The sequence below is a fragment of the Buteo buteo genome, chromosome 6, assembly GCF_964188355.1.
Source record: "Buteo buteo chromosome 6, bButBut1.hap1.1, whole genome shotgun sequence".
Classification (NCBI taxonomy): domain Eukaryota; kingdom Metazoa; phylum Chordata; class Aves; order Accipitriformes; family Accipitridae; genus Buteo; species Buteo buteo.
Window position 1 is genome coordinate 44,812,822 of NC_134176.1, and position 17,474 is coordinate 44,830,295.

Below are 17,474 nucleotides of genomic sequence, written 5' to 3' on the forward strand. Positions count from 1 at the left end.
CAGGTGACTTTCTTCCAGAGTAGTCAGCTCTCTTCATCTCTGCTTTTTCCTTTGAAGATAGTTTTTGAATAGCTTATTAACTGCATATTACAGCAAACAGTGTTCCTCTCACTGTCCATCTGCAATCACATTCCTCCCTGAACAGAATTTTAAAAAAAAAAAAAAAAATTCCAAACCAGGTGATGTGTAGTTATTTTTTCCCCTCAACATGCTGCTGTTCAGAACCTAAGGAAAAAACTGATGCCAGGGAAAGCTCATAATTTTATAGCTGTATGAACAGACCTCAGAAACAACAAAGCTTCTTACTAGAAGGGAAGGGAATCATCATAAATCCTTTCACTCCTCTCTACGTTTCCACTCAGAAAGGGTCAGCACCTGTCTAAATAGCCAAGACAAACAATACCTTTTACAAAGAGGTAAACTACCTCTTTTCAGTCCAGTTGAGAACAACTGGAAATCATTTACCCTCTTCCAATCATAATTTTCAGCCCTGCCTTCTATGCCATGGGTAGCTTCAAGAGCATAGCATGGCTCCTGCTAACTGAGCAACTCTTAACATGACCTCAGCTGTATTCAAGGAACCTTTCATTCCTAATTAAAAGGTTTAGTCTGGAGTCATTAATAGGGAAGAACAGAAACTATTCTCCCAACAATTGATTTAAATAACGGATTTTATAATATCAGTACCTGTAACATACTACACACAGTACAGCCAAATAGCTTTACTCCTCCTTAGCCCTCATCCCTAAAATTATCAGGTCATTTTTCCCCCTCTATCCAGAATCCAATGTCAACTGTCAATGCCCAGTAGGATTTCTTCAAGAAAACAAACTGCAGGCTCTCCTGTCTCTCTTCCTCCCCCCTTCCCCCCCCCAAGGGGAGTTCATCAGACAGCACAGGCTTCAGAGACAGCAATTCCAACTATCACTTTAGTTATAAACTCAGACTTGAAGACAAAATACTTACACAGGGCTAGCATTCAAGGAGCAATGGTCCACCATCATCTCTGGGAGGAAATCCAACTTGAACGCAGCCATCACCTCAGTTTGTGACAAACTACTAACACTAAATCAGTTTATTGCCTAACCCCCAAACAACACCACTTCCAAAAGTCCTGCAGGTCTTAACACTCAGCCACACAAAAAACACTCAAACCACAGAAACAGAAGCTCAGGGAGACCAGCAATAGACACCACAGAAACAGGCTGGACTGGGAAAGCGACATGGAATCCCAGATTAAAAAGGGGATGTGACCATGTGAAGGGAGGCTCAGCTTAATACACAATGAAAATGCTGATGCACTGGGCTTGTTTTGTGCAATTTTCCCTGGCGAAGCAGTACTGAGTGCACTGTCAGATAAACAGAGTGTCAGATCCATGAAGATAGCAATGGGTAACAGAGCAGAAAGAATACAAACTCCAGTCTTTCCATCCCCAACTAACTCCTTGCCTCCCAAAATGGCAGTCCAAGGCCTTGAGGTTCAGACAGACACTTCCCATATCACCAATATTAAGGTGTGAAGTCAAGAGGTTCCTCCACCATAAACATTTTTAATGGCTGATCTCACTCTTTTCACCTTGTGCACTATTTTTGACACTGTCCTAACTTCTAGGGAGAAAAGTGCCAACTAAAATGGTTCTCAGAACCTGCCAAAAAAAATCAAAGCTAAGACGACTGGATTACTGAAAAATTCCTTAACTGCCACAGAACATCAAAACCTATTCCTTTTATAGGAGCAAACCACACATTGTTCTGGAAACAATACTTTGCCTATCACACATCTATAAATCCAGAGATATACAGAGCCTATAGATGACATAGGAAGGGAAAAACACAGTGATTTGCTGAAAACTGTTTTACAGTCTTTCAAAACACTGATCAGACCACCTCAGTTGCTTCATCATTAAAACAGGAATAACATGTTGATCAGGGAACTGTGAGGTGTATTTATACACACAATACAGACCTCTTGTTAAATTTTCAATACCCAAACTAATGGGGAGATAATCTGGGTAATAGTGGATGCATTGGGAGATGCAGAAATACTTGATTGCACAGAGTGAGTGCTGCAGAGGCAGCTGGGTGCATCCAAGCACTCCAGGAGGGATAATTAATTCAAGTCTAACATGAATCCAGGTAAGTCTTATGTATACGTTTGATATAACCACAAAATAAACTCTTAGAGCATCAAGGAATGCATGCTGGGGCAGCTATGATCACTTCTTTCTTGTCTGTCAATGACTGCAACATGCACTTGCAGTTATTTAGACTGGCCAGTATATACAGCTTCCTTTATGCTTGCATAGTTACAGCATGTCAATTATTTTTCCATAAATAACCATTTCCAACTTCCGGGAAAAAAAAGAAAGAACATTTCCAATCTTCTGCCTATAGTGAGGTTAACTATAAGTTATTAAAAGGAGTTAGGCCTCGTAATACAAAGCGATATGCATGTTACTGCAAAACAAGGGAGGATGTGAGTTTAGCACACATCAGATATTCAACAGTTACTACTTCATGCATGCTCTTACTATGTGATAAATGCAAGCAAGCTTATTCTTTAATGCAAAAGGTGTAAGCTACCTGCTAAGCACCACTGTTAAGAGCATGCAAACAGGCACTAGGGAGCACAGGTCCATTTATTAGCTTTCAGTAAATTGTTCATATCTACCTTCAGACACATCTTACACACTTCCCACTTGAGAAATGCCATGTTGTGTAAAACACATCATATTCAAATGTTAATTGAGCCTGGAGTCCATTTTATGGATTTCTCTAAAATGAGCCCACAGAGAGAAACACTTCAGATCTATACGATTAAAAGAGCAGAAGATACGGTGAGGTTCTTGCCACTGTTCACATAAATCTACAGACCAACACTATAAATTCTGGTCTTACCTATGAAGACCAGAATTCATTCCTTCTGGTCTTCCAGTCATCTTTAGCCTTTTTAAGCAGCCAGTAAAATACCCCAGCAGCCATGCTCACTGTAGGTTTGATGAAAGATGATGCTGCAACAGATACTCTACAAAATGGGTTTTAAAAAGTTTACCGAGATTCATTAGTTTACTGAAGAAAATCACTAAGTCATTATGATCTGATGATACACCCACCCTTTCCCTCATTTCTCTGCTCCTCAAAATGGAAGTCATATCTGCTTGTTCCATTAAGACAGCCTGCAACAAGTTACAGGCATTGTCACGTTGTTGTACTGCAGGTCAAATTCAGCCTACTGGCTTTAATAATAAAAACATTAGTTTTGTGCAACTATCCTGCTACATACTAGTTTTTAATTCTTGTTATACTTACTCTAATTTCTCCTGTGATGTGCTCACTTCATTTAATGAGCAGTGCCAAAAATATTTCACATGCTGTTATATACAATTTGGGGGAAAGAAAGAATCAATACTAGAATGGTGAATAAATACCTGAAGGTATGCTAGCCAAGACTCACGTGCCTCAGGGTGCCATACTTCTGCATTAATGATGGCAATTTCAGTGACAAACAGGTTTGTTTTAACATTATTTAGCTGAGGCATCAAGCTAGTGAAATTAAAAGGCTTACAGACTACACTTGTGAAAATATCAGAAAGAGTAGGAAAAGATGGTATTTCGCTACTGCGCAGAAATAAGAAAAACTAAATGAGGAAGCAGTGTTTCTTTGAAATTATAAAAAACACAAAAGTCATCCTAGCCATTGCTCACAAAGAAAAAAAGAAAGAAAAATAAGAGAGCTAAACACACTTATTTTTTGCTCAGATGTCAAATTCCTGCTGGCTTCCAGATCCATTCTTTGACTGTTTCTATTCAAAGGATAATAGAAACAATGTCTGAAATTCCAAGCTCTATGGACTGTAGCTACACATTTAAATGTGGTGCTAATCTAACAATACGAACATTTAAAACTTCTACATATTACAAATTAAATCTCACTTTTTTTACACTCCTGAAGCCCTAGATTATGCTGCAGAATATATCGCTATATATGCTCCTCAGAGATTGCGGAGTATAAATGCTCGAAGTTTTGCTTTTAAGTTTACAGAAGTACATCACATCCTGGGGCACAGAACCTAAAAAAACAAAAACCAAACCAAACCAAAAGCCCAAACAAACAAAAAAACAAACCCACAAAAAACCCAAACCACAAAACAAAAAACCTGTGTCATATTTTCTTTCCTAAGAAAGTCTTGTTCATTTCAATGAGCAATTAACTCTGAAAGCTATTATTTTATACAGTCTGAACCTCAGACAACATATACAAATCTGAAGCTGAGGGACTACTGGGATGGTGAGAGCCAACTATGGGAAAGGATGCAGGCTATGGGGAAATCAGACGCTGTGAAGCTTTGAAGGAGACAGGTCATAGAATAAACTTCCCCTTGTATTATCTGTGCATATCCAGATCCCTACAGTGTTGCTGAATTGCAGTTTTGTTTTTAAACAGATAACCCCTAGGTTACATGCATCAAAATATAGTAACTACCTGTCAATATTTTGTTGTTTCATTGTTGATCATGTAAGCATGTGGTCAGAATGTTTTCTGCCTATGTTGAAATCCAAACTGTCTCCCCATGCCTCACTGGGTACAAAAAGCCCCTTACCTAGTTGCCAAAACTGCAGTTTCTTCCTCTGCCAATCTCTACGACAGTTATGCACCGTGAGTACACAAGTCTGACACATTCAGAATGTTGAATTTACCATCAAAATACATGAAGTTTTGGGCTGCCTATAATTCAGATTAAACTAACTGAAAACCATGTTTATATGAAATTTTTGTAGAGGTTCCCAGGTGGAGAAAAAGGATAGGAAGAGATGACAATTTCTTTCATCTCAGAGCTAGCAAAGTCTCACGGTGCTCTCTTATCCATTTATCTGAGAGCATTTAATTCCTCCATGCTCTCCAGACCTAGATGGACCTTCACAAATTATGTGAGTAAAATTTATTCTAAAAATAGCCTATAATAAGCTTTTTTTTTCTCCCCTTCCTCAAAGTATTTCTGGGGAAAAAAAAATATTTGAGGTAAATCAATACATTCTTGACCTTCTTCTCTGGTTTGTGAATGAAGTCCTATTTACCTGTAGCTTCTACTCCAATTAATTCTGTGAAAGCTCAAAAGGAATGAATTCTAAACTTTTGTCTGACTGAAGAATACCTAGGACTCCCAGCTCTTTGCCAGCAGATGAAGCAGCAAGTCACCTATCCCTCTGGCTTACAGGATGTTTTCTCTCCCTAAAGACTCTTAGAAAGGGAAAAATAAAATGGCAGCTAAACTTACCTTTTCATTTGATAGTAAAGGCAAATGATTCAAAGTAAATTACACAAAACCTATTTTGTAAAATGAGGGAATTGCGTTATTTTTCTGGAAAAGGAGGTAAAACTTTGCACTGAAGCAAACAAATTTGTTATTGTAATGAATTCTAAACAGCAGAGCTCATAAAAAGATAGACAGGAAACACACACAGGTACATTTTCTTTTAAATTGTCTATGGGCTTCCTCAAATACATATGCTTCTTTTGAAAGCTCTACTGCTCTTCCTGCCTTCTTACGGCTATGCAACATTCACGTGAAACAGAAGCTACTGCCACACAATTCACAAAGCAGTTGTAGTTTCCTATCTTCGTATGAGCAAAGCAGGAGACTGGCAAAGGCAAGTTTGAAACTGGTAAGAGGGAACATTTCTTACTAAATTCATAGATAAAATAAATATTTAGTGGCAGTGACTTTTGTAATCCTGTCAAAGCTTGACAGGGTTTGAGCACAACTGGATGCTTGCAGGGATGTATTTTTCCACTTTATTTACTGCACATATATATAAAACCCAATTGTTTTTTTAAACAGATAACCCATGGGCTATATGCATCAAAACACCAAGCATAAGAACTACCACCTTCTAGTTAACATTAGGAAGGAACAACTAAGTAACCTTATCTTTAAACACAGACTAATCAATAATTATTAAGATTTTAGACCCATTTGTGTAATGCATACAGGTCTAGGCATTATCTGAAGAAAACCACAAACTAGACTGTGTCCAGTGTGGCAGTCTCAAGTTCCTTAGTCACCATGTTCTACCTTTCTAAATCAAGACATCCAGTACAAAATCTTCATGTGAAAATACATATGGAAAACTTTATTTGTATTAAAGCCACAAAAATTACTGCTTCTCTGTGGCAACTGAGACCACAATTACGAGGTGACAAAACAGTATATAAAGTCATATACCTGTGTAAGTCTGTTGTATAAAGGGGTTCTGAACTAAGCTGGTCAGAAAATTGCTTGAACATGCTGTTTCAGAGGCATCAAGGGATTGCAAGCTGTGGTAGAAAAGAAGGATCTGTTCCCAGCTCTGTACCAACCTGATGCAAAAATCCAAGCAACTTCCCTTAGCTCCCCAATTTCCAGCTGTCACACAGGCAAAGCAGGACGCAGTGATGCTTTCCTAGGACACAGAGAACTGAGAATACTGTTTGCTATACAATAAACCTATACACTAGAGAGGTAACCCTTAACACAAATATGCCAATAGATACCAAAAGCGCAACTAAAAAAAGCTGTTCCTATGGATGTCTTTTACCTCCTTACAATACAATAGATCAATAAGTCTTAAGATCCTTCAGTGACTTCTACCTGCTTAGCGGTGAAAACCATAGCCAACAGCCAGACTAGTTCAGAGCTACTTGCACACTGATGGGCAAAGGGCAAGAGTTGAACGTTCTGTTTTGACCTCCCCACACTATAAATCAAAATACTTCTAGATTAGAGCACAGACTGCACAAAGACATCCAGTTCCTCCTGTTTGTTCCCCATGCTGCCTGCATTAGTGCAAAGGCACTTCAAAGGGCACCAGCAAAATCGTCTAGAACACCAGGTCTTTAGATAAGCCAGTGACTTTAAGCCATCAACTAATGCTCTGATTGAAACATCTCTTACCTTAATGTAACAGCAAAAACAAGTAAGGAAGACTTTTATCTACAGTATTATTCACATACCAACGTCATGCCAAACAGTTCTGCTTTGACTGCCACACGTTTATTTGTCTGATGAGTCTAGATGGCCTTCTTGCTTTTATTTCAAACAACAAGCAATGAAGTGAATGCACATATCAACTGCAATAGGTCATATGTGGCTACTATCTTCTTAAGCAGCTAATATCTCCAAACTAACTTTTCAGATGACAGCTAAGAACACAAAATCTTTATGACTGATACAGCAGCATTCCTCCTCTGAGGAGGAAAGGAGATGGTAAAGGGTGGTAGATTTTTGGAACTCCTTACTGGCAGGATAGTGCAGATGCAATAAACTTACATGAGTGCAAGAACAGACTGGAAGAGACCCATCAGAGGCTACCAGACAAACCACAACAGGTTAGGTTCTCCTGAGCTGAAAAACAGAGGGGCTGAGACCACTGAGTCAGTTTTGTGGTGAAAACAAACACTATAGATTATTAGCCTTTGTGAATGGCAAAGATAGGTCTGCAACATACCAAAAAGCAGGAATATGCTTATGTATTTGTGCTGGGACAAAACAAAAAGCATTAAGGAAAAAAAAAGAGTTGTCCTGTTAAAACTACTCAAGAACCAAACCATACTCATACTAGGTAAATGCTAATTAAAAATGCTCAGCTATTACCAGCACTATATTCAATCGCTTTAGTAAGTAACACCAGCTGCCACCCCCCCCGCAAACTACACAACAAAAAAACCCCAAAAACCACACCTCTGGACTTCAGGAAATGTTACAGCACAGACAGTAACCAGTATATGCACTTTCCCCTCTTTTTAAAATGCCTTGCACTTGCTTTCAATATGCCATCATACAACTGAGGAAACAATTCAATCTGTGGTATCCTCAATATCTGGCTCACTCCTGAGGACAACTTAGACCAAGTGGCAGACGGCAGCTCTGCAATACAAGAGCTTATCTACCAGAACAGGTTACAACATCTGTTCAAATCCGAGAAGCCAAAAAACCTGCAAATAGGTCCTGCTCTGCCAATAACTGCTAGTAACAGGACGGCTAACAAGAACTCAGAAGAACCTGAATTATCGGTCTTAAGACTCTCTTAGAGCAGATCAGTGAAATTCACAAACTTTGAGACAGTGGCCTCCAAACTTCCTCAACTTTCCTCTCATCTCCCTCTGACACATTGCCTCTTCATCTCCTTGTCTGAGAGGGGACATGAGTGTGCTGTGAATATACCGACAGGGCTGTGGATATTGGAATTCTGCAATGGGAGCGACCCACAGCTCTGCAGACAATGATCTGCTTCTCTAGGGCAGAGCAGCTGCACGATGCTAGCCTGAAGTTTACTTTCTTAGTGCCTAGCTGTCGGCTAACACAGCAGCACAAGGCTGCTAACCCAGTGCCTGACCCGCTGCAGCTATGTCTGCTACTTCAGTGATGATACTACAAAGGCCTGCACAGGCATTACCAAAAAGAGAAAAAAATGGAACAGACTAGCCATGAAACCGCCTCCTGACGATGACCTCAAACACCCATTTCTGACCACAAAATTTCTCATTACCCTACGGCAACAAGGAATAAAGCAAGCTGATAGCCTCCAAAGCTCTCTGGCTTGAGATTACTCAAATATTTTTGAATTATTTTGAGGTACATCACAATTATTATTTTCAAAATCTGTATCTATTTAATTCTTTTTTACACAAAAGGAGAAACACCAAAGAACTTCAAATACCACAAGTTTGCAATAGTGCCATTTACAGAGTGACAGACAACTTTGGTTAGCATTATTTACCTGGATTTTTCCAAAGGCAGCCAGTGTCTGCCCACCTTGTCTTCAACAAGAGTACCTGTGCAGCATTAGGGTAATGGTCTAGTAGATTAGCACAGTGAAATAAATAAAAGATGTCCATGTAAGTGAATTCTTCAAATTGGAATATTTTCCTAGAAAATCCATCTTCTCTTTGGTGTTTTATTATCTCCTACTTACACCTGTTCCCCAATGATACATTAAAGACTTCCATTAATCTTCATAGAAATATAACAAGAGGTACCTGGATTGTCTCTCCCTTATAGTGCAAGACATTTTCTTTTCTAGCTTGACTTAAATTTTGTCATTAAAGTTCCCAACTGACCTTCAGAATAGCTATCTGAAATGTATATTAAATTTCTGTTTTTCCCAGCTAAATTTTGTTTATCTTGCGTATTTCCTCATTTTTTTTCAGACTACAGGAATGGAGAGGGAGACAAAAATCAGCATTATCAGCTATTTCTTGGTAGTAGTAGTGAATTTAAAACAAACAAACAAAAAAACCCAAAACCCAACCCTCCCCAAAACATAACAGTAAAACTTACTGTGATGCAAAGAAGACAGCAAAGGTCTGAGAAGACATTCTATGAAAGATACTAGACACAAAGCAAATAAGCAGATGAAGCAAATTGCCAAAAGACCAAATCATTAATTTGGAGCAATTAATGCATGATAACATATTAGACCATCTGTACTTCTAGAACAGATAACAACAAGTCTTAATACAGGCTCCCTAGAATAATTAATTTTGGCAAATCATAGACAAGGAGTCATCATCATGTTTATCCCTCTTTGCAAGACATTTTACAATTAATAATTGATATGAGGAAGAAGCATTGATGTATGACTCCCAGGGCAACTGCTTTTAAAGCAGTAGTGTATAGGTTTCTTCCTCTTATTCCATGAAGACATATAAACAACTACAAAAAAACCTGTAAAAGTTAATCCTTTTATCCTTATCTGTAAGTCATGGGGGAGCTTCTTGTAAACAGATGCAAAACGTGTATTTCAGGTACTGTTTAAGCTCTATGGGAAGGTATGCAAAAGAAAATTTCAGTTAAAAATTATTATTATTTTTTTTAAACATCTTCCAACATTCCAGCAGACATAGTTTGGGAAGCATTTTGAGTTTTTGTCATCACAGTGCTAGAACACAACAATGATTATATTTCTCAAGAGACAAACTATGGAAATCTTAAGTACCCAAGAGAGATCTGAAAGACCTGTAGACACTTTGGCACTGTAGATAGAAAAAAATTTCTTGAGAAATTAGAAAATGTGGCTTGGCCACAATAGTAAGAGGAAATACAGGCAGCAGTATGACACAGAACAGAAGACAAGGCAGGAAATGAGAGTATAAGAAGGGAGTATGTGCATTTCTATCCTGTGAAAGGACAGAGAACTACTAAAAGGAGACAGGATGGAAGAACATTTAAGGCAGCAGGAACATTTGAGCGTTCCCCCCCTTCCCTGTTCTTTTTATTGACTGAATTCAGACCATGAGACACACAGAAAGTATGGATGATAAATCACACTTGCACTTCAACACTTAAATCTTCAGTAGAACAGAATAAGAAAACTAACGCTTGCAAGCTCTCATGTCCTGAAAGCAGAGGTTCAGATCCACTTACACTGCCTTTCCCCTGTTCCTCTCCACAAATGTCTCTGAGCTTACAGAAATGACTTTTTTTTGTTTGTTTGTTTTGTTTTTTAAGATTAGCCAGAAGTTTACCTTCAGGTATTTCAGCTTTTTGCACAAGAAAGAACCCTGCAAGCAATTCTATGGAACAGAATACTTTAGGTCTCCTTCAACTTTTTTACTTTGTAAATACAAACACAAGATCTAGAAATCTGGTTTCAAAATAGGCCTGTATTTTGCTGTTTCTTCCTATATTATGGGAATATGCAGCTCTGTACTTAGTCAAAAAGATGCACTGGAAGCAACCATTTTGCTAGAGAGATTTTTAAAGTATCAACTACACATATTAGGTTAGTTTTCTGCCACTAAAACACAGCCAGAAGTTATTCTGCTAAGGAGCTGCAAATCCACTGGGTCCTGGAAAGCTCTGAACAGTCTGCTTGTTTTCAAGCCAAACATGCCACAAAGCACTACAATGGGCAAAGCAACTACATTTACACAGCAAATTGCTGTGGGGTTGCATATTGGACCCAGGGGAGACTACAGAACCAGCTATAGAATTCTAGGACAATACCACATATGAAGATTGTTGTATCACCCTACATGAGAACTACAGTGAATCAAAAAAGCCTTTAACTAATGTTTATTGCAAGCAACACACCTTGTGCATGTGTAAAGTAAAACGTTACTGATTTTACTTAAGAAATGTAACATGTAACCTTAACTCAAAGGAACAAACTTTGTATTATTATTTTAAACCCTCTCCTTACTGAAACGTCTTAGAATAGCAGAGCTGTTTAAAAATCTTTCTGAAGTATGATAGAGGCTTTTTTTTTTTCTTCCCCTGTTAAGTTTCAAGAGATCTTTTGGACTAAACAAAGCAACAAGTCTCAAGTTTCATTGTCCTCTGCAGCCATCAGACAGTCGTGCAAGCCGTTTTGAGGAGTCCTTTAATCTCAGATTGTTTCTACTAACAGTACCAGATACAAATGAGAATCAGTTAATATTATACTACAGTAAAAATTCACTCACTATTTCTCTCTCATTTCATTTTATCCAAATGAAAGCTTTTTGTTGCATGTTACTTGAAGAGAGTTCAAATGCAGCCCAGACAGCTCCAAGAGAGCACACTATGCAGTTAAAATAGTAATCACTGCAATAATAACTTCTACCTAGTGCATCAACTTAGAACATGGTAAGGTCTAATTTCCCCTGGCTCTTGGCACAAGGCTGCAAAAGTATAGCTCCAGTATTGTCCATGAGCAGAGTGGAAGAGATTGGAACGGGATGTGATATCCTGGAAAGACAAACAATTCAATCTACCACATACATTGCGGGGTAGAAAAGACTAACAGATGCAACAAGGGAAGCTCCAGCATCACCCCTGGCACAGAATGAATGCAACCATTTTGTTATCTTGTCTCCTAATCAAAGTTGAGACTCCTGCTGCGTATTCTGGACAAACAGCTGTGGTGGGTTAACCCTGGCTGGATGCCAGGTGCCCACCAAAGCCGCTCTATCACTCCCCCCTCCTCAGCTGGAAAGGGGAGAGAAAATATAACAAAGGGCTCATGGGTCAAGATAAGAACAGGAAGAGATCACTCACCAATTACCATCACGGTCAAAACAGACTCGACTTAGGGAAAATTAACTTAATTTATTGCCAATCAAATCAGAGTAGTATAATGAGAAATAAAACCAAATCTTAAAAACACCTTCCCAGTATCGGCTTCCCATGTGGTCACAGCCTCCTTCGGGCACCCACCTGCTCCCACGTGGGATCCTCCCGGGGCTGCAGGTGGGTATCTGCTCCACTGTGGACCTCCCTGGGCTGCAGGGGGACAGCCTGCCTCACCGTGGTCTTCCCCATGGGCTGCAGGGGAATCTCTGCTCCAGCACCTGGAACACCTCCTCCCCCTCCTTCTGCACTGACCTTGGTGTCTACAGGGTTGTTTCTCTTACATGTTCTCAGTCCTCTCCCTAGCTGCAGTTTCTGTGCCTGCCGCAACTTTTTTCCCCTTCTTAAATATGTTATCACAGAGGTGCTAGCACTATCGCTGATAGGCTCAGCCTTGGCCAGCAGCAGGTCCCTCTTGGAGCTGGCTGACAATGGCTCCATGGGACACAGGGGAAGCTTCTTGCAACTTCTCACAGAAGCCACCCCTGTAACCGCCCCACTACCAAAACCTTGCTACACAAACCCAATACAGCAGCCATCCGCAAAACTTTGCTAGCTTTTAAGCTACACATGCAGGACCATAATGTCAGAGTATGTTTCTGAAAAATATCTAAACTTTCCAAGCCTCTAGAACCAAAAGAGAAACAGTATGATATACGTGCCTCAGCCTTCCTAATCAGCTAAGAAAAATACAGCCATGTCTATCTAAAAATTTCCTCTTTAATAAGGTCTAAATAACCATTAGATTAGATACTATAGTAGGTTTCAACTTCAGGAAGAGCAAAGCCCAGAAAGACTGAAGCCCAGAAAGACTGAATACTACTTTGATCCAGAACAGTCCCTCCAAACAAACAAATAAATCTATAACCAAAGAAATTTACATCTACTTTCCTGAACTATAAATGGCTTTAGAAGTATTGAGGAATAATTAACTTATGGCAGAACAGAAGTTCCTTCCAAGTAAACAAATCTACAATCTTTTAATGCCCATTTTCATCTCCATGCCAAAGACTTCTATTTTGGAAGGGGCTCAGATCTACAGAAATTTTATTTGAACACAGACACGTTTCAGGTAAAAACAGCTAAGCTGCTATTCTTAATCACACAACATGCCCACAGATCTGTCTCAATGGAGTTTTCATGAAAGCCTACCTTCAGGAAAACAAGAGGATCACCCTAAAGGAGGGGCAGGGCAGTAAGAACAATATGAACACTACAGTGCACTCTATTCACAGATCATTTAAACAGTATAAAGGCATTTTTTTCCTCCAGAAGAATATCGGCATGGTGAATGTGGATATGACAAGAGTCAATACAGAAGTAGGAGTTCCTTGGTCTTGAAACTGTCAATGCTCATAAGGCACTTTTAAGACAGTAATATTTGACGGAAGAATAACTGTTTAATCTGCTTTGGCAAAGTGGCATATAAATTTCCAAATACAAGAAGCAATCCCAAGTCTCAGAGTAAACTCTCTATTGAAAAACTTGTCCGGTTAAAGATGGCAGCTACCAGAAGAGTGGGGGACAAAACCAAGTGGTATTTCAAAGGCTGATTGATTCCTTATCTCAAAGCAAAGCTGACTACTCCTCAATTTTGTTCTCTGTACCAGACCAGAAGCGGAATGTCATCATTTCATTCTGATATGTGTATGTGTACTTAATTTATGGAGTTAATCATCAGAGGCATTTCATACTGGGATGCATACAAACAATTTTACATACCATTACCATATGTTCAAGAAAAGACAATCCTCTTTCATTCGGACACCCTTCTACATTCACATTAAGGAAGAGGAATTCAACTTTATATTGCTCTTAAGATGAGAAACCATGGATCTTGCACCAAATGGAAGCATTCTGTTTCGTGACTTATTTTCAGCAACCATAAACTTGATGATTGTTTTGCTATTTAAATAATCTGATTGGTTTGTGCCCTGGGTTTGGCTGGGATGGAGTTAATTTTCACAGGAAGCTGGGAGGGGGCACAGCCAGGACAGCAGACCCGAACTAGCCATGGGAATATTCCATACTGTGTGATGTCATGCTCAGTATATAACTGGGGAGCAGGCTGCGGGGGTCAGTGTGATATCGCAGCAGGGGAAGTGAAGGAGCATCAGGTTCCATGTGGTGAGCAACTGCATTGTGCATCACTTGTTTTGTATATTCTTTTATTAGTACTATTGTTATTATTGTAACTTCTCTCCTTGTGTTGTCCCAGTAAACTGTCCTTATCTCAAACAAAAACCAACCAACCAAAAAAAAAAAAAAGACTGTTGTAGTTTAAGCCCATCTGGCAACAAAGCACCCAAGGCCACTTGCTCACTCCTCCCCCTGTGGTGGGATGGGGAGGAGAAAATATAAAGAAAAAGCTCGTGACACAAGGACAGGGAGGGATCACTCACCAATTACGGTCACAGGCAAAAGACAGGCTCAACTTGGGGAAAAACCAAAACCAATTTAATTTACTACCAATTAAATCACAACAGAATAATAGGAAGTAATACCAAATCTTAAAACACCTTCCCCCCACCCCTCCCTTCTTCCCGGGGACAACTTCACTCCTGATTTTCTCTACCTCCTCCCCACCAGTAGCACAGGGGGACAGGGAATGGGGGTTACAATCAGTTCATCACACATTGTCTCTGCCACTCCTTCCTCCTCAGGGGCAGGACTCCTCACTCTTCCCCTGCTCCAGCGTGGGGTCCCTCCCACGGGAGACACTTCTCCACGAACTTCTCCAACGTGAGTCCTTCCCAAGGGCTGCAGCTCTTCACAAACTGCTCCAGCATGGGTCCTTTCCATGGGCTGCAGTCCTTCAGTCACAGACTGCCCCAGCGCGGGCTTTCCTGTGGAGTCACAGCCATCTTGGGGGGGCATCTCCCTGCTCTGGTGTCTTCCTCCCCAGGCTGCAGGTGGGCATCTGCTCCCCCGCTCATCTCCATGGGCTGGGGGGGGACAGCCTGCCATCTCACCACAGGCTGCATCAGAGGAGGGCATCCCCTCCTCTGGCACACCTCCTTCCCCCTCCTTCTTCACCGACCTGGGTGTCTGCACAGGGGTTTCTCTCACATCCCACTCCCCTCCTTAAATACATTCTCCCAGAGGCAATACCACCGTCACTGATTGGGTCAGCCTTGGCCAGCAGCAGGTCCGACTTGGAGCCGGGGAAGCTTCTAGCAGCTTCTCACAGAAGCCACCCCTATAGCCCTCTCCCTCGCTACCAAAACCCTGCCACACAAATGCAATGCATTTTATTATTTAAGTAATCCAAAATTATTGATTCTGGACCTGTGTTTTGTAATTGGCAGAATCCCAAAAGTCTGAAAAACTATGTCTAATCACAGATTAGTCTGTCTCAAAAGATACAAACGCTTCATAAAAAACCACAAATATAATGACCAGCATTCTCTTTCCTATCTTCTGTATGGTCCTAATGGAGCAGCAAAGGAGCAGGAAGGGCAAAGTACAGAGCACCAGTCATTTAGGAAAGAAGTTGATTGTTTTGCAACACCCACAATGCCTGGAGACAAATGCCCTCAAACCAGTACTTCCAAACACAGAGGTCAATCACCAATTCTCTAAAAATCACTTGAAAATGAAGGTGTTCCTGGATTTCTTAATCCAACTTCAGCTCTTTCTACCCTGATGAGCAACCTATGGAGACACAGGATACCCTGCACTTCAAAGACAAATTCGATTTTCTTTCTGTTATAGATATGACTAAATCCTTTCCGATATATTTATGAAAACTGTAGCAAATGTCTGACCATAGTAGAAAAGAAGTGTTTCCTCAAGAAAATTTCAAACCTCAACTCTCCCTGGTTGTCTACAGCCTAAAGCAGACCTCAAATATTTCTGCCATAGCAGAGGCGATTCATCAGAAGAGCAACTAGCACCACACTCTGAGCATGCCAGTATTACTTAACACAGCAGTTACAGGTCAATTGTCCTCAGAAGTGAACTGAAACTCTTAAGATGCACAGTTACAGTCTGATATATTCTTTTGGTACTCCTTTGACCACAGAGTAAATCACGCCAACTTGCTAAACTTGCGAAATAACAACTTGATCACAAAAGAGCCTTTTTATTGGGTTATCAAGCTGACTTCGTCTACCATGCAGTCAAACTACCACAACAACCAAGCATAACCAAAGGACACTGGACTACTCAGTTGGAAACTGAATAAGACAGGAAGGGGGAATTGTCTCAGGTGTCTCATGAAACTACACCCTTACTGGACTTCAGGCATTAAGAAAATTGCACCAGAAGATCCTTGCATTTGGCTCCAAGCATTTTCACACTAGACTATGATCCTATTCTGCTGCACATAATCAAATTTGTCTCAGCCCATAAGGAGTTGTTTCAGTAATACTCACCTTTAGGGTCTCATGTACTACAGAGTACTTCAGAATTGTTCTGGTCAAGAAATTACTATGAAGACACACATTTCTACTTTGTAGTTATGTTTCTAAAATTATTAAATTACAGATGGAGCTAAAGAAGCCTATTGACTTGCTACTCACAGTCCTAAGTTGTTAACACTCCCAAACCCCTCTAGCAGTACAAATGCAGGAAACTGCGAAGAGTTTAAGGTTCAGGGACCACTGCTCACTGCAGTGAAAAACGACTGCTTTCATCACTGAAAGTAAAAACAACTTCTCTCTAAACCTTTGAAAGGAAGCTCTAATATGTAACTGAGGGATACAACTGTAGTTAGTCCATACCTGCAGCTACGCACCTCGCTCTAGCTGTTCCAGTCTTCACTCTAAAAGGTAAGGAAAAACCAGACATTGAGTACCCCAGAGTTAAAATCAGATAATAACAATCATTTTAACATGAACTCCATCTTGTACAATGCTGAGGACTGTGAAAGTAAAGCATATTTCTAACAACAGAAGTCATCATGAGGTGGTAACAACCCTCATTAGAATCAAAAATGAAGTTACACATTTCAAAGATACAGAGAATAAATGAAAGGGTGCAAAAGAAAGGACTGCAAACATAACATGGCTGAAAACACAAGTCTTGTAGCTTCCTAATAACATTCAGTGGACTTATCCTACCCATCTGGCTTTTTGGCTCTTATGACAGAAGCAGTTACTAACAGCAGTACCCACAATCCTAAGCTTTTATACTATTTCAACAGCAGCAGCACTAACAGATGACAATGAAGCTGCAGATGGTAACTCTTTAAGATAGCATAAATGGAAATGTATGAAAAAGGTCTGAATTAGGGAACACAATTAACAACACATGGAAAAAAATGTTATTTCTACATCTTAAACAAGTCATCAACCAAGAACCATACAGACTTTCTGTACTAGCACCTCATAAGTAGGGGATGCTACTCTGTGATTTAGGGTTCTCTTTCTGCAGATTCAGTAA

At 40.0% G+C, this 17,474-nt stretch overlaps 1 protein-coding gene across 17 annotated transcripts in view; it reads right to left on the bottom strand.

Annotated features, from left to right (window-relative positions):
* CELF1 (CUGBP Elav-like family member 1) overlaps positions 1-17,474 on the bottom strand; it is a 72,877-nt gene that overhangs the window by 38,442 nt on the left and 16,961 nt on the right. For 6 of the 17 annotated variants that reach the window (XR_012650800.1, XR_012650801.1, XM_075030881.1 and 3 more), the window contains exon 1: positions 967-1,099. The exons of 3 other annotated variants lie outside the window; for them this stretch is intronic. Coding sequence is in view for 9 of the 14 variants with exons in the window: in XM_075030881.1 (XP_074886982.1) it covers positions 967-1,037 (71 nt within the window). In the remaining 5 variants the exon portion in view is untranslated. Of the gene's footprint in view, positions 1-966; positions 1,100-16,813; positions 16,855-17,474 lie in introns of those variants that run through there. 8 more of the 17 variants (XM_075030879.1, XM_075030878.1, XM_075030875.1 and 5 more) reach the window with 3 other exon arrangements.